Here is a 27,249-nt window from a genome sequence, read left to right as displayed (position 1 = left end):
AGAAATGCATCAGGGAAATGACCTGTGGGCTCCATACTTCTTATGGTCTCTGTTGGGCCCCCTGCATGGGAGTGAGGCTCAGCCTTTGTGGCTACAGCAGCTGCTCACTACCTTTCTCACCAGAAATCTTGAAATCTTAGTGGATATATTGATCTTTTCCCTTTCTTTCCAGGGCAGTAGGCTGTTTGAATCTTGCATGCAAGGACTTTTTTTTTGTGTGTGTGTATGATCTTTTCCTCTCTGATAATATGATTCTTTAATGATTTTAAACAAGATCTGTCTTGAATCTGTGACTGGAACTTCTATAAAAACTACATCATGAGTCTTGTGCTTCAAAACACCATGGGTGAGGTCACTGGATTTCCCTGCAAACATTTTTTCTGAAACATGTCTCTGTAGCCTGTCACATTAGACTCAAGTCATATAAAATCTGAAATACCAATATGTTGATTTTACTGTAGATTCAAAATAAGTACAAATTGTAATGAATAAAAATAAAATTAATGGCACTATATAGATAGCAAATGAGATCAGAAAAACTTTGTGAAAGAAGCCATGTCAATTCAGAATGACAGAGGCCCTATCCCTATGAGTGTACAAAGTCAATTCCAGACAAGACAGATATCATTGAAATGTTTAGAAGCACCACCAAAATGTTTCTATCTGTGTGTCACAAAATGCCAAAAGAAGTCAGATTATAAATTTTCTTTTGCTTTTCAGAAAACTTGATTTATCTAGATGTAAAATTTCTTCAAATCATCTAGCAGGGGCAAGAGATTCCATTAGGAATAATGACTTCTCACACATATACACATATGTATATTATATATATATACTGCCTTACTGTGGTCGGTCCCAATTCTTGCATCCTATTAGCTTCTGAATCCCAGAATGGTAGGGATTGGAAGGGACCTCTAAAGATCATCCAGTCCAATACCCCTGCTAAAGCAAGTTCTCCTCAATCAGGTCACACAGGAACACGTCCAGGCAGGTTTGGAAACTTCAAGAGAAGGAGACTCCACACTCTCCCTGGGAAGCCTGTGCCAGGGTTCCCTCACTCTCATAGTAAAACAGGTTTCCCTTCTGCTTAAATGGAACTTTTTGTGTTCCAGCTTTTGTCCGTCAATCCTTTTCCTGTCACTGGACACTACAGAAAAAAAGTGTTGTCCCATCCTTTTGACATACACCTTTTAAATACTTGTATTTAATGAGATTGTGTCTCAGTCTCATTAATGAGATTGTGTCTCAGTCTCCTCTTCTTCAGGCTGAACAGTCTCAGGTCTTTCAGTCTTGCCCCACAAGGGAAGCTCCAGTCCCCTGATCATCTTGGTGGCTCTGCGCTGGACTCTCTCTGGAAGTTCCCCATCCCTCTTGAGCTGGGAGCCCAGAGCTGGACACCGTACTCCAGATGAGGCCTCAGCAGGGCAGAGTAGAGGGGGACAAGAACCTCCCTTGACCTGCTGGCCACACTCTTCCTGATGCATCCCAGGATGCCATTGGCCTTCTTGGCCACAAGGGCACATTGCTGGATCATGTTCAGTTTAATATCAACCAGCACTCCCAGGTCTCTCTCTGCAGACCTGCTCTCCAGCAGGTCAATCCCCAGCCTGTACTGGTGCGTGGGGTTGTTCCTTCCCAGATGCAGGACTCTGCACTTTTCCTTGTTGAACCTCATGAGGTTCTTCTCTGCCTAACTCTCAATCTCCCTGCTGACCTATTTCTGCCGCCACCAAGCAATCATATTGCTGGACAGGAGAGATATTCCATATTTCCATATCCAGGATTTTCCAGTTAGGACTTAGCATTGACATTCAATCAGAAATCCAAACCTAATCACATCTAAGAGGGAAGGACATGCAGAGTTCAAATTAATCTACTATTACCTTTCTAAACAGTATACAGTCTTCCACACAGGGAAAGCATTTCTTCAAAGTTAATGAGCACACAGTGAGACTGAGGAACTCTAAGTAAAGTCTTTTGAACTTCTTGTATCTGAGCATTTGCTAATTTTGTACGTGTCTGGCCTTTCTTCATGACACTTCTAGTTATAGATATCTGTGAGTTGTGTAACACTCACTGGAATGAGGATGGCACAGAAGAAGTGTTGCTTAACGAAAAGAACACTGAGAGACTTAGTTTGGGTGTCTGAAGATTTCCAAGATCAAGTAACATTACATAAATTTCTACTGTAATTATTCCATCCGAGAGCCTGGACCAAATTTTGGTGAAGGAGATGGGATTAGATCATGACAGTGAAAATATTACTATTTCTCCAAACTTTGGACATTTTTTATTTGCAGGTCTAACATTAGTCACAGAATCATCCAATCATGGAGACTGGAATAGACCTGTGGATGTTGCCTACTCTAGTCCTCTGCTTAAAGCAGAATCCAGTAGAGTAAGCTGTCAGGATTGTGTCCAGATGGGGTGTGTATTTCAGTGAGCTGAAAGCTCCACAGGGCTTCTGGGCAACCTCTTCCAGTGTTCAATCCCACTTACATTAAAAAAAAGTTCCTGTTTATATGTAAACAGAATTCCTTGTGTCAGTGTCCACTGCCTCTTGTCTTGTCAATAAATACCACTAAGGACAATCTGTCTCCATCCTACACCAGTTGTTTATACGCCTTGATAAAACCCTCCCTAAGCCTTCTCTGCCCGATGATAAGCAAGTCCAGCTCTCTTAGCCTCACTTTCTATTACAGGCTCTCCAGTTCTGTAATCATCTAAGTGGCTCTTTTCCGGACTCACTCCAGCATGCCTATGTCTGTCTTGTACAGATGAGCACAGAATTGGATCCAGTGCTCCAGCAGTGTTGAGCAGAGGAGAATAATCACCTCTCCTGAGACTTGATATAGTAAGGTCACTCTTTGGTCACATCTAGCCTTTGGGACAGAACATGACACAGGAAAACAGCAATCAGAGAAAGAAACTTCTGAAGCCTTGTCTTTTACAAAATATTCTCCAAACCTACTGTGTTTTTAAACAGAACTAAATGAAATTGTAAAACTGAGACACATTGTGATACAACAATAGCAACAATGATACCAGCATCTTTGCAATACAGAGTTACTATGTCAAGAAACAGATTTCTCCGCATTTCCAAAAATCCCCTAAACACAAGTTAATACAAGAACCACAAAAAAACCCCAAGACACCAGGGAGTGACTTACCCGTGTTCTTCTCTGTGGGGATAAACAGGTATCCGGTGTGTGACAGATGACGATGGTACGTGTGGGCTTCTCATGCAGGGCAGCTGTTGGGAATTTTCAGCAGGTGACCCAGCAGCTGTTGTCACAGTGTAGGTGAGTGACCACGTGTAGGATTGCATAGCCCCTGCAGACAAACAAGTGTTAAATAAATACAGCTAATGTAGCATGTTGTTGGTAGAGGTGTTGTCCTTTGAGATGGTTACAGGAAACCCACCTAACGGGCACTGTTAATGAAAACAGCATCAACCAAAGTGAACAAAACACTCATGTTTGAGGCATAAACAAAAACACAAATAGATCATCTTAAATGTGCAAAGATCCAGAGGGAAGAGACATATCTGGAATAGCTCAGACTGAACTTTGAGTGTGGTGTTGCAATTTGAGGCTATAATTTTTATAGAAAAATTGAGACAGGACTGGAGGAACACCAGTGCTAATAATTCTCAGGCATGATGCACCAAACCTTGACATTTCTTTCACATGGGCTGTTTAACTCTGAGGCTGATCAGGCCTAGAGCGAAGCAGCAATGAGCGAAGAGCGAACCAGAACAATGAAGGATTAGAAAAAGATGACTGTTACACAAATACATTTCTCAAGTCCTTTTGTATCTGTTCCACCCAACTAGGTACCAGCCTTTGTAGTGGCCACACAGTGGTAGATCTCCAAGTTCTAACAAGTAGATAGACAGAAGTAGCCTAGCCAGTTTCTTCCTGCAAATAATGCTTCTTTCTTCTTTTGAGACGGCGGTGTCTGGACTTAATTTATTTTTTCATGTAGAGCATTTGTGGGAAGAGCAAAGCAAAGAAGTGGGTTTTCCATTTTGTTTGGAAGGTGCTGAGTTTTTTAATCATCCTGATCCCTTCCAGGCAGGAACTCCAGACTCATGAGCCAGCTGCTGTGAAACCTTTGTCCTTTGCACACACCCCTTTCACTCAGGAGGCTGACAGATCCATTGTTCCAGTATAACATAGCTCTTGCTGGAGGTCATGACCATACTAGCTGAGATTACCCTGTAAATGAGGACCAGAACACTGAGTTTAACCCAGTACGAACACCAGTTTGGGGGGCTCTGGGCACTCTTGACTCTTTTTCAGCAGCTAAAAGGAATTGCAGGAGGTGACTCTTTTTTTTTCAGTATGGATTCTAGGGCTTCCTGTAGTATGAAAGCACCTAATTCAGAAGACAAAGTGATTGTATTACCAGGTCTGTGTCCACTCCATGGCTTTGGGGAATGAAAACCCTATCTCAGATGTGCATAATATTTTTCAGATGTGTGTGATTTTATTTGGCAAAATCAGATAAATATTCTTTTTGAAATGGAAAATACTTAATTCCGTGTGCAAATGAAGGCATTCAGAGCTTCATGATGTAAGTTCAGCTTGAAATACTCCAGCAGGATGTGATTCAGTGAACTTACACTAGAGATATCCTTGGATGGGTCACAACCAAAGATATCGTGCTAGGTCTGTTTTCATATGCCTGCATTTTCTGTTACCAGCTCTTGAATTTTCAGTCTTTCATGTCCTCCTATTGACCACTGAGATCCCTCATGCTAAAGAGGAGACATATACATTTGAGCTAGCACTTCAGAGCTGCTGTGGCTATCAGCAGTCATAGTTCCTTAAGTTGAGAAAAAGTATTTAAGGAAGCCTGTCTCCACTTGAAAATACAGATTATGTGGAAGGGACCAAAACAGCTTATGTGGTCATTTGCTTCAAAACAAGCTCAAATTTAAAAGCTAAAAACAGAAAGAAAAGAGGTCAACAAAGGTGGAGGAAAAAACTCAAATACTTATTTTTAGGTAACATTACTGGGATACTTTCACTTTTTCATTTTTAAAATTCACCATAAATTTTACTTCGACCTGATTTTACTTTTTCCGAGAAAAAATTTGGCCATTGAGCCAAAACTCTTATGGCATTCCTAGCTCTAACAAGAAGCAGTAATAACAGAGCCATAAGATCCTTTGTGTTTTACCAAATATGCCTAATTTGACTGGCCCTTGAGATTGTGACAGCATCCTTTTATGATTTTTTGGAAAATGGTATGAATCTTATCTTAGTCTGAGGAAAATGGGTCAGTCTGGGACAGCAAGTTGCTTCCTGTACCTGCTGTGGAAAGTCAGACTCCTTGGATGAGGGAACTTGGCCATTCAAGTCTAACTGGTAGCTACCTCAGTTGAACTGTAAAATAAATGTTTAGAGTGTAACATGTCTTGCCTCTGTCCACACAACACAGAAACAGATACAGAGAATAGGTCTTGCACTGGAAGAGTGGTGAATACCTTTGTTTAATTTTCCTAACCAAGAATAGTCCGTGGTACTACGGGATAGTGTTTCACACAGCTGCTCTAGGAAACGCTCACTTTCTTTTGAAGGTTATGGTTTAGAAGCAAAAGTATGTTGGGTTTTACTCTGGCTGTACAGAGTGACAGAAAGCTGTTAATTTTTTTTTCCAGGATGTTCTTGGGAAACTACATTTGCCTCAGTTCTCTTTGCCTTTGTGGAAGTGATACCATTATTTTCAGTGGCCTAGTCACAAAGACAGAGAGAAAAGATAAAAGAAAACAATAGATTTACAGATGTGTGTCTGTATATATTAGATCTTCCAGGATATCGCCAACATTGTGGTAGGTAGAAAAAGGTGTTATGAGGTAAGTCTGAAAGTTTTCCATAGTTAGCTTTTTAATACCTGCCTATATCCCAGCTGCACATGAATAATTTCCTCAGCTGACTGTAGAATTGAACACCAGGAGATGAAATATCTCTTAGATATGACTGAACCCAGCTGAACTGCTTTCTGAAATCAGCAAAAACAATAGCTATTGAGCAACATTTTACTCTGCTTTGTGTTCTGAACTTTCAGGGTTTGATTAAAATAGGGTATTTAATTTATTATCGCTCCTCTTTCTTTCCTCTTTTAATGAAAAATTTGATTTTGAAGATCCTTACCAAGAGGCCATCTGACCTGTAGAAGGGACAGATATAAATGGAACTGCTAGCACTCTAACAATGACCGTGTTGTCATTGGTGCCATCACGTACACCAGAATAGAAAGAAACAAAAGTTGCTTGCTTTTGCGTCATTTTATATTTGCTTTATGCTGAAGTTAGTGACCATTGTTGCATCTACTCAGGTAGACGCAAGACACTCGGAGCACTCTACTATATTTGATAGTAAGTAGTACTGACAACCTCAATCAATTAGAAACTGGGAGTTTGACTCCCATTCTGCCTCCACACAACAAAGAGGTTATCTTAACTATCAGCTTTAGAAAAAACACAAACCTTTCCATTTAGAAGGGGAGAATTGCTTTTTGAAATTGGAACCTTTGACTTTTACACTCTGTAGCTATAAGAATCAAACTCTGGTTGTTGAACTAGAACTGATGGGCTCATATATTTATGAGTCCAGGAGCTGAAGTTTTAGGGAAAAAATACACATTTGTTCTGCTCACACACACAAATATGAGAAGTGGTAGCTCTGTGCCAACATCTCTTTTTCCATATTCCCTGAACTTTAAGGTCTAGCCTAGACTTGGAAGAATAGTGACCATTTAAGTGATGTTAAATGACCATTGCTGACCTGAAGAACTATTTCATATATATATTTCTTGAAACTAAACAGTAAACTGCATATATTAGTTTACTAATATATTAGGAACTATTTACAATTTAGAGTTCATTTTGAGTTGTCTAAACCCCATTGGCAAATGAGTAATCACAGCTTTAAGAGGGGTTTTAAGAGAGAGTAGTATGGTCAGCCATATAGCTATCACTTTTATTACAATATTGTTGCAGTTGAATAATCATTAATCTGGCCTTTGTGATTTAGAAAGGATGCAGACTAATTGTCCTTTTAAATGTCTAGTAACTTAACAAAAAGTTTTAAATAAAATGTTATCTGAGCCATGACAGATGTTCTAACACAGAGTGCTATAGGTTTACCTTTCTTTTGCTTGGTATCGTGTTATCGCAACAGTTTAATTTGCTGGTTTTGTGCTGACCACTGACTGAAGGCAAAAAGGTTAAAATCTAAGTTTAATAGTTAACTTTTATTGCCAATGCCACAAGCAAGAAAGAGTTAATGATGCTTTAAACTGGGGAACTGAGAGCTAGTGGTAAGAAATGGAATGAGTTCTCAAGATCTGCAAAGCATTTGCAGTTTTACATTCACCTCGTAAAAGACGTATAAAAATCAATAGAGTGTACTTTAAATATGTCTCTCCAGAATAGATGTTCCTGTTCCAAAATATTCTATACACTAATGCCAGAAATCTGTACATGGAATAATTTGATTATGTGTAATACATATTTAGCACTCCTATTTTAAAGTATGGCAAATTGCTATAGCTGAAGCATGCTTGTTATTTTTTATTACTTTTTGTGTCAGTGGACCCTGCATTCTGTGGTATAATGGTTAGCAAGCTAAAAAGGTGATGAGTTCATCTACATGATGAACATATGAAATAGGTTTATTAATTGCCCCAATTAGTACTAGGAAGTAGCCACATACTAATATTTAATCTTAACCAGACTGCTACTTGCATTGACAAATTTGGAATATGCTAGGCAAAACTGATTTTCATGCTTGCAAAAGTGAGACTTCAGGAGACCATAGGAATAAAATCCAACTGAACCAAACAGAAGTCTTAAAAACAACCTAAAAATGAAAAGCTGGGGAAAAAAAATCAGAAATAGCTTTCTTGCCTAAAATTTCTGCTATTGGCACAACTACACCAAGTCGTACAGCCTATACTGGGAGAATAAGTCCTTCAGCCATTGTTCCCAAATGATCCTGTTTCTGGCTTGAGACTTCAAACTAGCAGATTTTGTCCTTACCAGGACACAAAATGTTAGAGGGAGTGAGAGAATAAACCAGTTTATGATAAAAAGAATAAACAATAAGAAAACAAAAAGGAATTGCATTTGTAATGTTTGTGTGAGTCCGTTCCTTTGTATTAGTGGTGAGATTCAGGAGGAGCATATAAGACCCGCTCAGTACCCAGTCCTGCCCAGATCTGTTCTGAAACCAAGTACCTGAATCAAGTAAGCTGAAGGTGGAAGCCTGTATAGCTGACAAACAGACTATTGCATAAATATGGAATAAGCCTTGGGTTAATAATTATGATAATCACATAGAGTTATAGACTGCAGCCCAAACACAAGTCTCCTTTCCTGTCAATGCCATTGGAGAATATGCAGTTCCCTACTTTTCAGTCTTTTAGTTCTAAGTACAGGCCCACATCATACTAAGTTCTGTTTATAACATCACAAAGATCCCATTGGGCCACAATGTCCACAGAGCAAATACAAAATCAACATTTCTAGACTCATATACACAACCTTCATCATTGCCTGATCCAAAACCATATGCTCATCTGCCACATCTAGGAATCATGTGTCCCTTGTCTAATTGATCTGGAGGTGACACCATCCTATTTCTCTCTCAAGTATGGTATAGGCTTTAACAGTGAGAAAGCCTTACATTTTGTTATAGGGAGAAATGTTCTTAAATCTCTTACTACTGCAACTATGTATTGTGCTTCCCTGTGGCACCTTTGAGAACATGGAAAACATTTGTCAGAAAGATTTATTAGTCCTTTAGCCACTGCCAAATTCTCCAGTGTGGTAAATCATCACTTCCTGACATTCTTTCAAGAAGATTTTGTAACTTTTCTAGTACCTCACAAAAGTGATAGTTTCCATATTCTGATTATACACCCATTTCATTGAAGAGAAGTAAAGCTGGAATTTCACTGCCTGGAAGACCTTCTGAAAGTCATTCACATTTCTGACTTTTTTTTTTCCCATGAGTTAAGAAAACACTGTCTTTTGATCACACAGATAGACTGTTTTGCCCTCATGGAAGAGGTAATGAGTGGACTTTTCGTCACAGCACAAAGGATCATTGCCCATTTACACAGAACAAACAAGAAGCCAGTTTCGTGTTTATTGCTTTCTGCAATTCTGCCCACATATTGAATATCCTTAAGCACAGATTTTTAAATCTGTAGGCCCATCAGAATAGAACTACCTCATGAGTTGCCATAATAGAGTATGCAATTGAAAACAGGCTTCAGACATGTAGTCCCTAGTGTTTAACATTGACAGATGAAAGTTATCAATGATGGGTAAAACACTGCCAAGAGAAACTTGTGCAGGTATTTAAACATATTTGGGTCTCAAATTTGTTGAAAGATATCCAATTCCCATTTTGCCCATTAGTGGTTCAGTATTCCAAAAACCTCACTAAACCTTAAAATATCTGGCATATTTCCTTGAGGTATATAACATTTTTCAGAGAGCCTTACCCTTAAGGTCATTGAAGATGCTCAAAAGTGCTATATTAATAAATATTTTGAGCCATTGCTAGAAAGATGAAAAATTGGACTGTTTTCCAAACCATTGAGAAATAAAACAACAGGTTCTGACACGTTGAGGTCTGGGATCTCCTGTTAGGCCTATGGACTCCAAACATTAGATCATTTTACTGTTAGATTGCACATCATGTTTGTATACACTGAGGAGGCATAACTGATACTTGAAAGAGATTTCTGTTTGGGAAGACTTCTCAACTCTTGAAAGCTGGCACATCATATTCTCAGGCTCAATTTCAGGTGTCCAAGGGCAAAAGCCCTTTTCAAAGAGATCTAGCTGCCATAAGCCTACCTACCTGTTGTAGCTGCTATGACACCGTACTCTGGGGACTGATTGCTGACAGGTGAGGGGGCAGAGGGAACTTCCACTGAGGTGACAGATTTAGCTGGGGAGAATGGCACTGGGGAGGGAGTTGGAGGAGCTGGTTCGTTCAGAATAATTTCTTCCCGTAGTTCTGCTGCAGGGTGAGAGAAAAGTCATCATAGTTAAAAGCAGAGTCAAGGAACACTGAGAAACTAAAAAATAGTGCAAGCAGTGAAGTTCTGTAGGTTGTATTTCAAGAAATGCACATCAGGAATCACAAATCTTTGAAAGATCACTTCTATAGCATTCAGCATTACAACCTTCAGTGTACCTTCATAAAAGCTCTTAAGGGAATATGCTATTTTTCCTGTCGTATAAGTAGGAAACTCATGCACAGAGAGCTTAAGGTTTCTATTCCAGTAATATACTATTAGAGAGCTAAATTAGGAGTCCCTCCTGGGTCAGGCACTCCTATGCCTTCTAGAGACACTGGAAAGAAAGTGGAAACTCTCTTCATTGATTAAAGAGGATGATACTCTGGATAGTTCTAGCTGCTAAAGGTATGTGGAAAGTACACACGGAAAAGTAACTTGTGTGTCAAAAAGCCAAGAGGTTATGGCAGGGCTATGAATGAAATCCAGATCTTTCAATGTGTAGAAGATATTAATCTAATCCTTGAAGTTATCTTCCCATAAATCTACAGGATGACAAATTAAGCCACAGCTAAAATAAAGAGTGGAACTTCCCAAAATGAATGTGAGATCACTGTGTATCTGTTACTACAAGATGCTCTCCTGAACAGAGATACTAAAGGCAATCTCTGTTCACTTCTATTCTGATGAGTAAATACAGAGGGAGTGGAGCAGGACTCGGAATCTGCTTTTGGATAAGCACTTAAAACAAAAGAGTACCAGAAATGATAGCTTTGGGTTTTGTCTTTGCTCCCTTCTCATACCTCTGTCTCTTATTTAGACTGGAAAAATCTATTTAATATCAGTGAATTTGTTTAGCGTTAAACCAGGGTGAGAGAGAGAATCAAGACTGAGTTCACTGAAATACAATAATGAGTTAGAACGACTGAGGTATAAGGATCAGTACAAAAATCTTTTACTGAACCACCAAGTGTGTGCTTAGGAATGGGAGTTCAAACACCCAGTTACATCATGAACCAGGCACACCTCTTTCAGAATGTATTAACCAGAGATATCTGCCTCACAAATGACTTGATTGACATCACGGTGGAGCTGAAAAACATTTTGCTCCTAGATAAGCCTCACTGGGTTAGATGAGCATAAAGAAACGTCCTAACATAAAGAATAGTGAATGAAACAAAACAACAAAGGATTAATAAAAGAACAAACTCACCTGTGCTTCCTTCTCCTTTCATTGCCCTCATTAGCTCATTAGCTCTCTCCTGACAATGGAGTGATTCTAACAGGTACAATACATAGTCATCAAACATCAAGTGAATAAGGTGAAAAGACCCTGGTAATAAAGTGAACAAACAAAAAAAACCATTGACTATCTCAATACACTCATTAAACCAATGATTACAGTATTCAACACAAACAGTACTGAGTAGGATTGAAGTATCTCTCTTACTCAAGGTAAGAGAGGTTAAAGTAAAACTGAGAACTTGCAAACTCTATTCACTCCTGGACTTATGCAACCAGTTGTTGTGGTTTACAGTGCATGGAGGCTGCTTAGCTGAGAGCAGGTTTATTCTCCTGTGTTCTACAGTGGAATTGTTTCCTTGTTTGTATGAGCAACACATCCTGGTGTGAATATTCTGAACTACCTGTGTCAGTCAGACAAAGAAATAAGAGATTAATCAACAGGAGGTAGAAAGAATCTTCCAGATCTCATGCTGATGTGTCTCCAGTGCACTGCCTGGATTTCATGAGATATCCATTAACTGCCAAACATAGAGGCAATAGCTGCAGTTGAGGGTGTCTTAAATGGAAAGATTGTGCCAAAGCTTTGCTCTGTCGTAGTTCTCCTCCTACATTATCTTTTCCTAATTAACAGTTCAAATCATATCAGCAGCATAACATTTGGCCTGTTTCTGAGTTTACCTCTGAAGATGCTATAGATGCTATCTCTTAACCACCATGACAGAAATATGAAAAACTGAAGGGCTAAAGAGAGGATTATGGACAAAATTCTGGGAATGGAGTCAACAAACACTTTTAAAAAGAAAAAGAATTTATATGGACAGCTATCAGACACAAACCTTTAAGTAAGATTTGAGTACAGATGGAGAGCTTGCCAATGTTGTTAGAAGAGAGAACTGGGTGATGCTATGGACTGAAGTAGTAGAAATGAAATGTAAAAGGATGCTGTAAGAAATTTTGCACTTAGAGATTTATATCATGCTCTGATGATCACATTTTCTCTGTAGAAACAGAAGTATTGATACTATCGCACAAGGCACTGGTGAAATCTCACTTAGAATATTGCACATAACTTTAGTCACTCATGTTCAAGAAAAATGAGTACAAGTTGAAGCCGGCATGAAGATTACCAGGAGGATGTAGGAATGGATAATAGTTTTCAAAGGACTAAAAATGCACAGATGGCTTCATTTTGCAGAAAGGAAGTGAGTTGCTTCCCATAATTTACAAAGAAGGATACATGTCAGGGATGGTGAAGAAATGTTTGCTCCAGAGCACACATAGCCACAAGAATCAATGTGTAGGAAGAGACCATAGGTGCACTTAAGGAGAAAATTAAAGGAACAAAGCATCAGAGATGAGATATTGTGTAGTGTCCTCCAGAAAGGAATTAATCTGCAGGAGAATACTGACAAGTATCAAGATAGATTTCGGTCAGTTTGTGCAATAGACTCCATAATACAGATCACCTGTAATAGCTCTGGACAGGATTTGACCATACAGTGTCTTTTTTAAAAAGCTTCTATGTTTATTTAGGCTTGTGTGGAATATTTAAGACATGTTCATGTAAGTCACTAAATAACCCTGGGAAGTATAAATGCAGTCAGGTTAAAACAATAGCCAGTCCAGCAGCTGCCTTAAACCAGGGAAAGATCACCAGCCGAGAGGGAAGCAGAAATCAACTACTACCAGTTGAAAAAAAAAGCCCCATCTAGATGTGCTCTTTTCAAAATTCCATCACTACATTTTGAGGAAAAAACATTTCCATGGGAAGAAGATGCAAAAAGTTTCAAATTCAATCAAATTTCATAATGATTGGGGTTTTTTTCCATATGAAAGTTAGGTTTATCTTGGGATATTGGCTTTTACCATAGCAAAGCATAACTGCCCCTACTCTGACTTCTCTACCCAAATATACTGTTGAAAGGTGGAAGAAGTGGTTTGAAAGACCCTATATCCTTATCCAATTCTAGCTGGCAATTCAGCTTTCAAAGCAACTCTGAGCACATTCTTTTTCTTTGTGACCTGGATGGTCTTTGTGTTTCATTCTCTCACTCCATGCCTGCATAGCTTCTGTCATCACTGATACGAGCTGAGTGCACACACTGGGAGGTGAACATGAGCCTTTGTGTTCAAAGGCAGCACAGCAAAAGGACATACATGATTGCAACACCTTTACTAAGGAGAGGAAATCTTTGATGATGAACCTGAAGCATTCAATTTTTCATTTTCAATTAATTTTCATTGATCTATGTAAATCGAAACAGCAACAAGTTTTTTCCAGCTTTGCACAAATAAATACAGGAGATCTTCACTTAACTATTGTAGAGATTTTGGGTTTAGAAATCTTTTGGGCTCAAATCTTGTGAAATAAAATGCTATTAAAATTAGCAGTACGATAAAGACAGAAGGCCTGGCTGAACACCTTGTTACTGACCTAGGATTTCCCCAGAAACCTAGATTACCAAGAATCTCCCCAAAATGCTCACTTCTGACTACAGTTTACAGGTTTAAATGCTGGAAAATTTCATGTGGTGATATAAAGCTCAGTATATTGGTGTTTGCCATCAAAATCCTTGCTCAGCTTTAATTAAAAAAAAATAGGGAAAGTTGCTTGTAGTTTCATAAAAATGTCTGGAAATGCAAACCCTGAAAACTAAAATGTCAGTAAGCAAACAAAAAAACAGTAAGATGTGCTATTTAAAAAATGTCTTTTTTGGAGGAGGGTCCAATGCCTTATTTTGAAGCCTTGGAGTTGGCAATACTGAATGCAGCACTTAACTTTCTAATGTACTTGTCACTCTTTTGAATCTCTCTCTTCCTCTCCTATTATTTCTGTCACTGTGTATTTTAAAAGTCTGCATAGAGTTTTTGAGCCCAGAATTTGTGTGAAAGGCAGTACACAAACAAGTTGTTGGTACTGAATGAATGCAATATTTTTATCTTTTTAAATGAGTCAAATGAAATGTAAACTATAAAGTGAAACCAATATCAGGGAGCACATTTCAGCTGCACAGTGAGTAGTTATTCAGCATGGTGTACAATAATTTATTTTGTATTTGCAAGCTACAGTTTTCCACATTAAACTATTTAGTTCTGTCAAATATATCTTTTAAGTTCCAAAACGGATGCAGCTGTAGCTGGTAAACCATACATCTCTTTATGAAGAGGCAAGAAGTCATTCAAGAGACTGTAATTACAATAATAAATAACATTTGACTCTAGTTTTCAGACATTAAGAGAAATCACTGTAACGATTACCTAGCTAATATACAGTAAGTATCAGCAGCTATTAACAGATACAGAAATTATGTCTTCATAGCAAAAACAACGGTGAGATTTCCAGATCTGAAGAAAATCATGGAGCTTCTTTTTCTAATTACTTTATACTCTGGATGCATTACCCAAACACTGCCACCAACTGTGCTTTTGATATGCATAGACAAGAAAGAGGGAGGGAGGCAGGCAAGCAGGCAGAGAGAAAAAGGGAGAGAGAGCTTTTTTTAAGCCAGAGCTTGTTTCAACCTGCTTAAAAGCTCTGCAGAATCAAATCTGTGCTAGCCAGTCCAGTGACAGGTATTCCAGTTTCCTCCAATCAGACTTCTGTATTATCTATTTTAAAGATTAAAATATTCCATCCTGTAAATAGTAAGGATTCCATCATTTAACACATTTTTTTTTCCTTCAAAGAAAGTTAAACTGTGAGCTTCTGAGTCTACATTTTGCTTGAAGTGGGAAAAACCATTAAAGGTCAGTTCACTTTCCAATGCAGTAAAATTGCAAATCTTTTTATTCAAATGAAGAACAAAGGTATATAGTTGTAAACATTTGGAATGGTAAATTTGTCTTCATTTCTCTCCATAGAATTCACTTAAATGCATATATTATTCTGAAAAGGTAGAAGGAACTGTGTTAATTTAAGCACAGAAGAGTTTCTTCCACCTAGTTCTAAGCTGTTTCATTCAGAAGTTATTCTTTTGCAGCTTGCTCCACTCTAACTCATGAACCATGCGTGAAATGGCCTTGCAGTGAAAGACTAGCATCATTAATACAAATTATTATAAATTTGTGTCCATGGCTAAATAGCACATGAGACATTTTGGAGGAAACAAGGTAGGGATAGCCCAGACTTCTGCCTGGTAGGACAAGAATATGGTTTTGGCCTCCCCTTTGAAAACCTGAAGGCTCAGATCATCTCCTGCCTCCACTGGCATTGTACCTGAGCAGGGCAAACGGCACTCTGTAAAAATAAAGATTAGAATAGAGGCTAAACTAACTCTTGCCACATTAGTTCCCAGGAGACAACCCACCTAGCAGGCTGCAGACTTTTGGAGCTCAACAAATGGTTATGTGGCTTGTACGAAGTGAAATAGTTTTACCAGAAAAGATAAGGAAAAGTTCCCACAGGATGAATCCTCCAGCTCTGTGGTTAGAGATCTTGCTCTGGCAGTGATTAACACTGCTTCGAGACTACTGAGTCAGGCAACTGTGATCTAAGCACTAAAATGTTACAGATGAGAAAGAATTCTCTTTCATTTTACTTTTTTAAACTTATGGATTTCAGAATTCGATAAAAATCCTAAACAATCTCAGCTTCCCGCTGAGCAGGATGATTTTTCTTTTAAACTTCTTGCTTTGGTTGCCAAATTTAAAATCAGTTATTGATTCAGTTCTAATGATAATACCATATACCCATGGAAAACACATCAGCTATCACCAGCACATTCTTTCCCTGACCATTGTTACATAGGAACATATCAAATTCACATTCAAAGTTGTGTGTCCAGATAAGAGGGAAAATCATGTATTTGTATACACACTGTACAGTAAATTAAAAAGTCAAAAAAAGCACTCAAATGCTACCAACTTGGTTGAGCAGTTGAAGTTCCCAAAAATGAGAAATTCAAGAGTGAAATTTATAACAGGAACAAGCTAAAAATTATTTTAGTAGATCTGATTTATTGTATTGCAGTGGGTCCCACACTCCAACCAACAAAAATTCTTAATTTTCTCATTTGAGGGTGTTTTCTCATTTTGGGGAGTTGGATTAGAGGGTCCCTAAGGTCCCTTCCAACTTCTGGTATTCTGTGATTTACTCCCTACATGTCAAAGTAATAAAAGTTAGTAGGTGAGTGATGACAGCTGAGGGTCACTGCACAGATAGTCCAGACAACTGATGGTCTAATAATTATTTGGGGAATTCTTTTTTGACTAAAGGTGTTTTTGTTACTGATGTTCTAAAACAGAATTAGATGACAAACATATCCTGAACAGGAATAAAAATAATGTTGTAACGTGAAATTCAGTAGCAATAATCTATCTTTAGGGCAGTATAATGTTGACATTTCATTGTAATCTCAACACTGCACCAATACTGGATGGGGTTTTTTAATTTATTGGATACTGCTGTGTTTCACAGGTTGGGATTATGTCTGCAGAGAGAAATGTAGCAGCCCAAAGTGCCAGAAAAGAAAATTCAGTCTTTGTTCAACACTCATGCAAAAGGATTTTTAAATACTGGAGGAAAGTACACTGTTAAGCATTGCCCACAAGAAAAGAAAACTTGTAGTGACTCAAGGAGAAAATGAGTACTAGAGGAGCTGGAAAATAGATGTGACCAGGCTACTGGTGCTGAAAACACAATCTAGTAGATGGAAATTGTGATCATCTTGGGGATGCTGACTCTCCTGAGCTCTAGTGGTGATTCACTAATACTTATTGCATAAACTCCTTACAATGGGAAACCATTGAATATAGTTTCAGTGTAAAATATAAATAGAAGATTATATTGTGCTAATCTCAGATGGTATCTGAATTTGTGCATAAAGGATTCAAAGCTAAGCTGTCAGAAAATCTTGCAGTTCAATGCAGTGCCTTCAAAAATTAATTCCTTATTAAGCTTCTACTAATATATTTGGACAAATATGCATTTATAAAAACCATCCCTCATGCAAAATCTTGTCCCAAATGACTACAAATGTTGACGCTCTTGACATAGAAATTCACTTTCAAACATTCCCGCTTTTAACTGATTTTAACCCAAATAGTTTATACCCCAGGATACAAGACAAAGCTTCTTATGAAACTGTGTAGAAAAGCAAAATACTTTTTCATTTGAAAAGTAAAAGTCTATTTTTCCACCCTGACCGAATTCTAAGAGAATCTGTTCAAGTTGTTGAGACACTCATTTTGCAGGTGCTAGTTTAGAATGCTATGTCCTTTAACAGCAGAGCTGGGAAAGCGGTTCACTGGAGAGCTTTTCATTCATTTCAGTGCAAAGTCACCTCTCTTAGCACAACACGTGGTCAGACTGGTTTGGGCTCACTTTGCACTGAAGTGCATTAGGTAATGCTCCTGTAAGTGTCTCCTACAGCTGACATGTGATTGATAACTCCAGCTACTGACTAACAACAAACAGAAGGAAGTTGTAATGTTTTCAGCTCCCCAGGCTAGATCTTGAAGACAGATATCTGTCTGAGTATTATTTCCAAATGTCAGTGGCCCCAATTCTCTTTTGTTAATAGAACCCTGAACATATGACAGGTTATGTTTTCACTTACACTGTACATTACAACCCAGGATATATATAGATATATTTTTTACTGTGACACGCAGTTATTACAACAAAATCAAAGTACCAAAGCTGGGTGCGCTGTGCAAAGTCATGTCGCGAATCACTCGAGTGCCAAAGCAGGACCACATCAGGAGGAACTGCTGAGCTACTTTCTTTAAGGAGCCTTGTCTCTTAGCAGCTACCTGCAAGAAAATAGATACATCTGACATGGAGAGAATGTTTTTCAAAACACAAAGCAGCCTCACACAAAAAGCCATCTTATAACCATATACAATCATCAGAAAAAGGAAATAATAAAGTGTTATTCAACACCAAGACTGAATCTACTTCATAAATAATGACAGGACTGTCAAAAAAATTGCTCTGAACTTTGTCTTAATCTAATTACCTACATGTTCATTCTTGTTTCCTAGTCAAGGAAGCAATTTATAATCTGGAATGACTGATCTACAATAAAATTTTATATTAATGTTTCAATTGTAGTTTACTATTGAATATAAATTTTGCTGTCCATTTGAGTTTTTATTTTTATCAAGTCAAGTAGTCATTTTACAAGCAAAAATACTTTTCAGACAGCACACTTTAGACATCAACATTTAAAAAAATTATTTTCTGTAGCCATATGTAAGAGAAAGATTTACATTCACCCAATCAGTTAATAAAATTAATGTCAAATTCATAATGAAAATTAACAGTTATGGTCTGAACTTCAAACTGCATTCTACTGACTAAAAGAAAAGTTCCCCAAACCAATCAAAGTATTTCAAATTATTTGGGGAAGATTGCTTCGATTTTTGTTTTCTTTTGCAGCAGAGAGAGGGCCAGCAGTTTTGTGGGGCTGTTTTTTACTTCTTACCTCTTACAGATGGAAGGAAGAGATGAAATTCTAATAGAAAATTCTAAGTACAGTTAGTGACACAAGTTAAAATAGTCATATTCTATGTAAAATTATGGTGATGCCTGATCACTTTTGAATATATTTTGTAGAGATTTTTTAGCAGGTTTTTCTATGAACTTAAAATGAAATGTAAGTTCCTGTATCCCAAATCAGCCCAAAAGACAACATGGCTGCTTGACTGAATGGTAATGTAGACTTTCCTCCTTCCTTTTGAGTATATATATGAATGAATTAGCTAGCCTAAGTATCCTTTTCATTAAAACCTTAAAAGGTCAGACTAGATTATGCTTTTGTTTTCACTATGTCATTAGAATGATTCTGAATTTCTCTCTCCATATTACTGAAATATCCATTTGATTGGAAGCCTCAGACCTGTTCCATTCTTGAATACCATCTTTCAGGACAGAATAGATCAGAGCAGAGTAAAGCAGAATCCTGATTGTGAGTAGTTCTCCATCAATGGTGGTGAGATTTTACTCACTGCTGCTTCATTCTTGCTTGTTACCAATGCCTGGCTTTTTTCTTTCTTTTTATTTTTTTTTTAAATCTACACCCTGAATAGAACTTATGATGTGTATCTATGCCTCAGGTCCTTACTGCTGCTTACCAACCTTTACAACACATCTGTCCACCATGGAATCCAGCCACTCGATGTATGACTCAATGGGGGACTGCTCCTCCAGAAGGTGATCAAACTCCTGATACACTGCCAAACAAAGGAAAAATACACTACCTCAGTTCTTGGATTCTGTTTTGAACAAAAGAGAAACAAATCACAAAATGCTGCCAATAACATCACAAGTTTCCCATGGTTTTCGTAATAGATTTCTTAGCTGTAACAAATATATCTTTGTTGGTGCCGACCCTATAAATTTTCTTTGTCTCTTATCTTGTTTCTACTGAAAGTGATGGACTTATTGGAAGTGGTATTTTACTGTGAGCAAATCAGGATCTACTGTTTAAGATTAAACTTTTGATTTAAGCTTCAGCTGTCTAGTGTGCCCGGAAGTTAAACATTTATGGTGTTCTGTGTGAAGAGTGTGAAGCCAAGTCTTGACCTTGGTGATGAAAAAAGGTCATGCATGTAATTGATTTTGAAATGCATAAAGAATCTTCTAAGCACCAATTGGATGAGTATTGTTGATAGGGCTCTCATCTGTATAATGCTTTAGTTGCAAAAACATGATTTAACTGCTGCAAATAATTTATTTGTAATGCCAGACGCACACAAAGGGTTTCCATAAACTCTTACTTCTTCAAAACCAAACTGCTCCCAGTACACAAATGCTATGCTTAATTTATGAAAAAGAGTTTCAAAAAGCAACCTGTGTACTTTTTAACCTCTCCCAAATACAGGTACTCATATTTTAATACAGAAAGTAAAAATACTCAAGTCATTGAACTGCAGTTCATAAAACTGCAAGTCTCTAGTTTATTTAAGAGAATCAATGGCTGATAGACGAAGAATCATGTGCCTTGACACATTAAGAGACTATTCCTCAACTCAGCTAAAATAAAAGGCCTAGTAAGTCAAGAAGAAAGATATTTTCTACCTGCTGTGTTACAGGATGATCTGACTGTGCTGTGCATTTCCATTTGTGCTTAATTATAAGTAACAGGAGGAAGGAATTTCTCATCATAGGAAAGATAATGAGGGAGGTGGAGGAGAAAAAACGTAGAGATGAGATCTAGAGAAGTGAATCAGAGAGACTATTCAAGAATAATGCAAAGAACAAGCTCCCTGGTCTCTAAGTTGGATCAGCAAGATGAGCAGGAATGCATTTGCTTCATGTCTGACAATAACTTCGTTTAATTTAGATTGGCAAAAGCTGGATGGTCAGAAACATTATTTGGGGAAGGTGGGAAATAATGATGTTTGGGCCACCCTTAATCTTATTTCATTGTTTTACTGAATGGGCAACCTCCCTTTATTCAGAACAGGATCACAAAGAAATCTAAATGTTGTCTCCTTACCTGAGTATTTGGTGGACAAAAACTGCCTGATACAACAGATGAAGTAATTCATGTGCTGTGCAAAGAGGAGAGCAAGAGTGGAAAAACAAATCAGTTCCCTGCTTTGCTGCTGGAGAAATGCAACTGTGAACAAAAGCCTATTTGAGAAGTAACTGTTTAGCCTGTAGTGACTGTTAAAAATACCTCAACAGGGTCCGAGAAAGAGGGAATAGAGAAGAAACTATACCAGAGAGAGGAAGGAAACCATATCATAGCAGAGCATGAGAAGATCTCTTATACTCAGTGATATTTCTGTTTCTCTCTAAGTTTACTTACAAGCTCATAAGCATCCTTTTCTAGTAGCTGGAAATTGTATCTTCTTGATTATTAATACCAAAAATGTGAAAGCAGACCTGAAGAAAGCCATGCAGCGTGGTCTTTGAAAAGATCAATGGCCAAGTAGAATAAACATCAAAGATCGGGGCAAAAAAAAAATCCAAGTTCAAGAATGATCTCTATATGTATTGGCACATCTCAGTGGAACCTCATCTCATAATGAAGATTCATATTAGGTTACCGTTTCTGACTAATTGTTTATTGGAATATATCGACCTAAAATATGGAAAAATGTGTTCAAATCCCTTCGCATTCAGGAAAAAGTCATTTTATTTTATTACACTTCAGCTTGTATTTAAATAGTACATTTACAAAAAGCTTTCCTAAATGAAAGGCAAGGATTTTCTGAATGAGGGCTAAAACTGTTGCTGCTACTAGGGATTATAACTTTGAGAATTCTCTTTTTTGGACAGTGAGAGGGTGTTGGGTAGGTATTGAAAACATGGCGTGTGACAGAAGGATGCATCCAGCTTCTCAGCTTCAGTCTCACTCTCTGCTACCTCACTTGCTGCCACGTCAAGTATCTCTCTCCTCAAAAGGGAAGAGGAGCCGTATCAGGAAATTAATCAAGGTTTAAGAAGAAGAGGAAAGAGTACTGAGCACCTCCTACTGGAAAACAGAGCTAACAGAGAATGTGAGGCTTGTCCCTAAACTGGGAGAAGACTTCTAGCATTAACACAGTGGGATGAGTGCCAGAGTCAACCTTGTAGAGTCCGGAGCACATGAGAAGGTGTCACCTCTCCTCTTCCCAGCCACTCACTGGAAGACTTACCCCACTGGCAAACCTACCCTTGCAGGGCTCCCACAAGTGGTTGCCCGGGTTGCTCCCCATTAAGGCTGGTTCAGGATAAAAGATGACTCGTCCTCCTCAGGAGAGAGATGGCAATACAATAAATGGATTCACATGTAAGTGAGGTTATGAACGATGCTAAAGACAAAGCTGGTCACCTCTGGTGCCTCAGAGGGACAAACTCGGTGTGCTTAGCTTTACACCTAAGCTTCCAACCACACACACTTGCTGGACGGTGCAAGTAAAATTTTGTGTTTGCAAAAGATCTTTGACTCTAAAACCAATTTGCCAACATCTCTCGAGTTACTTTTCAGTTCATGTCCTTTTCTATAGTAGGCAGAATCTAAATTAGCCAATGAGCTTGCACAGCATGGGACTCCTTACTCCAGACGAAAGCTTACATCATCAAATCATAGAATGGGAGGGGTTGGAAGGGACCTTTGGAAATCATCTTGTCCAACTCCCCTGCAGAAAGTCTTGTTTATAAAATCTGTGTAAAATGGAACTTTCTACAAATACAAGTTTACAAGAAACTCAAATACACAGCCACTTTAGTGTCAAAGCAATTCAAAAGACAACTGTCTTTAGATTCTACAGCAGGAGAGATTGGACTTCATCAGATTCACTGTTCACTCATAGATTTAGTTTGCTAAAGTTCATGGGAAAAAAGCCCTCTTGATTTTGTGTTCAGGTTTTGTGACATTGGCTGTTCTAGGTACTAGAAAGAAACTCGTTAATGAAAGAGTGCACAGATCTATGCCTCAAAACATAAGGCCTTGACAGGGCTTTGCCTTACATTCTGATACATATCTCTGTACTTATCTTAAGCCTCCAAGCAAACTGAAGGCTGCAAAACCAGTGTTACTTTCACTGAGCTTTGTTTCCATCAGGAAACCAAGTTCACCTGGCTTTATTTGAGGGTTCTGCTCTTACATTGTATGATGAGCTTTCTGTGTTCCTCCCGTGAGTCCTCCATAGTATAGAGGGTTTGTTTGGTAATGCTATTCAGATCCACATTCCTCCAGTCCTCCAGCATTTGAAATGTGATGTCTGCACTGTGGATCACCGTTCTTGATGCCTGTAATCCAATCCAATCTATTCATTAGTTCATGGTTTATTAGGCTAAAAAATAGGCTTTATCCGCTTTTACGCTTCCTTAGCTAGGCTCACTAAGTTGATTCTCCTCATGGACCCCCACCCACAAGCCTGATATCTTACAGACATTATAGGGCTCTCTAAACACAGAGAACTCCCAAGTAATTTTGTGTATTTTACCCAACTGCAAGTATTTTGATTGCATCCACCACAAATCCTGATGAGCAACACTAATCTGGTGGTGTTATTGCTAGATCCCTCAATCGCTAACAGCTCTGTTCATTTTCATGACCAGTTTCAGTTCAAAACCAAATAGCATCATGCAAAATCAAACTGAAACCAAACCAACTCCACTGAGATTTGAACCCTCCCCTCTCCTAAACTACAAAGATTCTCATTCTTCCCTCAGCCACGTGAAAGGGTTAAAGCTTCTTTGGCCCTCTATCAGATCTGCTTCTGAACTGAGACAGGGGCCTGCTGTTGATAATGAGAAAAATGGGCTGAGAGGAAAGGAAGAGACAAAACGTCATGCCCATATAACATATAGCAGATCTCAGTAAATTGAGATGATAATCCATACTATAGTTGTCAGTTTCCCCAAGAAAATAATGCATTTGAAGAGTCCTTCATGTAAGTAAACTCTCTGATCCTGGGTGTGTTGCAGAAGGCTGTGGTCTCTGTATGTTGACTTCCTCTGAATCCCTATGGACCTCCAAAGTTCACTGATGATCCACCTTGTTTGTGGAAAAGCAGCACTGGTATCTTTGCCTCCAACACTAAAATAATGGAGGAAGACAACTACAAAGAAGTCCTTACTGGACTGTTAATATTTTTTTCCCAGAGCTTCTTCCTGTCAGGTTCATTACTCACATGGTTAATCTAGGGTGTTGGATACACTTTCCAAAAATGGAGTTTTCAGTGTGACAAGGAAAGCCAATAGTTTGCTCCAATATGAGTGAAACATTAATTAATTAAATTAATTCTCCTTGTTTTTGTAGTACACAGAATTTGGCTTCATAACTTTTTTATAGATAATTGCAATCTAAATTAACTGGTGAAAACCAAACACATCAGAGTAGTTTTTATGTTCACTTGCCATGGCTGCAAGAGTATTTCTATTTAAAACCCCAGTGGTTCAACTGTTTCAGTTTTTACTAATTTGCATTAGGTTTATAATACACAATTAGACTTGGAATTTCATCAGGTGTATAGAAATATCATCAGGTGTATAGAATGTTTACTTGCTTTACAACTGGCTTAATACAAACTGGTCTGAAATTAATGGAATATCTCTCATTTATATCCTGAAAGTGAACAACCCCTTCAAAACAACAGTTTTGTTTCATAAAAGTACATGGGTAAATTACATGGGTAATTTAATAGTGAGTGGTTGTCGAGTAAATCATTTTTGTTGATTAGTTTTTGATTTTTGTAAAGGTGGACACAAATATTGGAGGCAAACTGCTAACATGATCTCTTCTTCTTGGAATGAAGTCCAGACTGCCAATTCATATGTTGAAAAAAATAGTAAAAATGGCATTCAGCAAACCTGGGTAACCAAAATACTTACTTGGCAGAGATGATTTAGTGATGTCTGTCGACGGAGTATTTGTGAGAATCTTCTGGACACTGCAGGAAAAGAAGAGATACATATTCACATAATATGCTAAATAAAATTACTTCTGAAAATAATTAAAATAAGAACAAAATAACTATATCCACTTTTATATAATTGTGACTACATAAGATTCATTCAAATAGCCCAGTTTTAACTTAGTTTAAACCTTGACCTAAAACCTTAAATCTGGATGGTCAATGAATTCTACAGAAACATATTGCAAGCTATTATTTATAGAAGCGGTGAATAGTAAGATGACAAGAGAAATGCAGAGGACAATGGAAGAGCTTTGCTTGTTCAGCATAGAAAATTTTCTCTTGATACACAAAGGAACTGAAGACCATGAAGAACTATTTAATCGAAAGAAAAATGTTGGTGCAAGGACAAGTGGGCATAAAATAACAATAAATAAATCGTGTGTGGGTATTAGAAAAGGTTGAAAACTGTTAAAGCAAATAGGTTTTAGAGAAGTCTTTTAACTGGACTAGTACGAATTAAAATTTGATATAGTTTCATTTAGAATTTGATCAAAGTTTCTGAAAGAGATCCCATGATGTACTAATATCCCATAGAGTAAAATGGCCCAGAAGTTTCTTGTCAGTCCTCTGATCCTATTTTATCTCTTTCCAAGTGATAGGGACCTTGTATCAAGATATTTCCTATTCTTGGAAAATGGACTTTTAAAATGCTGTGTTATACATCTTTTGTCTGAAATCTGAGGCTTCCCGTTACTCTTGTCAGTGTCTCCATTGACTCTGCATACTATCACAAATTCTGATGAGAATGAATCAACAGTAGAAGTCACAACGGCTCATATAAAAGGTAGGGTGCACTCAAGTTTTTCCTCACACTAAAATCACTAAAGACTTACAGATCTATCCAAATTTGCCTCAGTTATGGCCACAGAGTAGGTTTTCCCTGTGTTACTTACTGTACACATAGACAATTAAAGACTACAGATTGAGAATGACGAGAAAATGCATTGTCTGTCCCTCCATCCCTATAAGTTTGTAAAAGAGTATTTTGTGGAGAATTCTCAATGTTTTTGAACTGACAAAGATGTGATGAAGCATATTCTAAGTCCTGACTTGGTGTAACTTTAAAAATATTTCAGCAAACAGTGCAAAAATACCTAGAATTAGTTGGTCCAATGTATATTCTGACTGTTCTCAGTAAAATATACACCTAATTTTCCATGCTGATCAAAATAGTTAATCCTTCTCCTAAATTAGATTTTTTTTTTCCCCTTTAACTTTGTGGTGTGGAATTTAGTGCTCATGAAAGGCAAAGAATTGAGAGCCGTGAAATAAAGCAGGCTTTATCAATAGGTGATGTGCACTGCAGGCATCTACAAAGCACGTCTGAAAAGGACTAGTGCCCTTTCCTGTGGTGACAGGGTAATTTGATCTCCTTCATTTTTAACTCTGGCACTTTTTTGAGTAAGGGCCTCAAGCTGTATTCAAATTGTGCTAGCCTAAAGGTTTGTTTAATAATTTCCTTTGCCTAATATCATCCCTAATATTTGCTTACTATCAACAAAACTAATTTCTTACCAGAATCCACAAGAAAGCAAAAGCAATTATTTTCTTTCTGAGCAGTGCCTCATTTCACTAAATGAAATTGGTTCCCATGAACAAGTGCAGATTTTAAGTGAATGCAAGATTTATAATCTTGACAGGTTTTGATTCCTAAAAATACACTAGTCTCACTTGCAACTAATTTGTAATCAATAAACACTAGACATATATCCCGGGTTAACAGGAGAGAGATTGGGCAATACATACATTCAAATTTGATATTTCGTAGGTTTTCTGGTAAATCGTGGAGAGCTACTTTCAGCCACTCATCCAGTTGCTTTGCAAACTTTCGGATCACCTGTGTCAAACTGAAAAGAGAAATCACTCCATCAGAACGTGTTTACTCTGTGCTTTATAGTACAAAATCTGTGCACACGTGAAGGCTATGAGTCAGGTATTTACAACTCGTTTTTATGCAGAGTTGCTGACACATTTTGGTTTGTGTGCATGAAGTAAAACTTCTGAAAACATTTGCAGGAAAACATATCACCATGTTATAAAACCTCACAAAGAATGAAAGTCTCTGTACTGCACTGCTTTGATACTTAGAAATGGCATTCTTAGCTTAAAATAAAATCATTCCTACTCTGTACAAACAATAAGAACATAAAATCACAAGTGTTTGAAGAAGACAATAATCAAGCTTTGGGTTTCCACTCAGCTATGCCCACATTTATGTGAGTGAAGCAACAATTAATTATACCTCAGTTTGGAGTCAGTGAGTGGGTGCTGATGGTGGGGAAGAATTTCCAGGCCAAGCCCAAACAGGTAGAGGAGGTTTAGTTCTGCATATAATAGGAACTTTCACAGACAAGAGAGATTTATCTTCTGTTCCTTACAACCCTTTCCTGATGGTTCCATTATTTCCCACTAAAGTTGGTGGGCAGCTCATTGTGCCCTTCTTCTTGGAATTGCTTGGTAAAAAATGTCAGTTTCCAGGAAAAGTTGCAGGGTTTTGTGCAGGGGAATCCAATAGTCAGTTCTGCCATACTGAGATGTACTGTCTGTGTACTTGAGATACACAAATGAGAGAGAGAGGAAAAATGCAAGGAACTTTTCTTC

General features: G+C 37.9%; 1 protein-coding gene across 1 annotated transcript in view; it reads right to left on the bottom strand.

Moving 5' to 3' along the window:
* Nucleotides 1-27,249, bottom strand: part of RFX4 (regulatory factor X4) — a 78,822-nt gene that overhangs the window by 13,659 nt on the left and 37,914 nt on the right. Inside the window, exons 9-16 of the mRNA XM_062014171.1 lie at nucleotides 26,395-26,495; nucleotides 24,563-24,621; nucleotides 22,831-22,975; nucleotides 19,370-19,464; nucleotides 17,925-18,042; nucleotides 11,258-11,377; nucleotides 9,885-10,046; nucleotides 3,171-3,333 (exon numbers count right to left, since the gene is read on the bottom strand). Of these exons, the coding sequence (XP_061870155.1) occupies nucleotides 3,171-3,333; nucleotides 9,885-10,046; nucleotides 11,258-11,377; nucleotides 17,925-18,042; nucleotides 19,370-19,464; nucleotides 22,831-22,975; nucleotides 24,563-24,621; nucleotides 26,395-26,495 (963 nt within the window). The remainder of the gene's footprint in view (nucleotides 1-3,170; nucleotides 3,334-9,884; nucleotides 10,047-11,257; nucleotides 11,378-17,924; nucleotides 18,043-19,369; nucleotides 19,465-22,830; nucleotides 22,976-24,562; nucleotides 24,622-26,394; nucleotides 26,496-27,249) is intronic.

The sequence above is a fragment of the Colius striatus genome, chromosome 1 (genome assembly GCF_028858725.1).
Source record: "Colius striatus isolate bColStr4 chromosome 1, bColStr4.1.hap1, whole genome shotgun sequence".
NCBI lineage: Eukaryota > Metazoa > Chordata > Aves > Coliiformes > Coliidae > Colius > Colius striatus.
The sequence above is the reverse complement of the archived record's forward strand: the minus strand, read 5'-3'. Positions and strand labels throughout refer to the sequence as shown.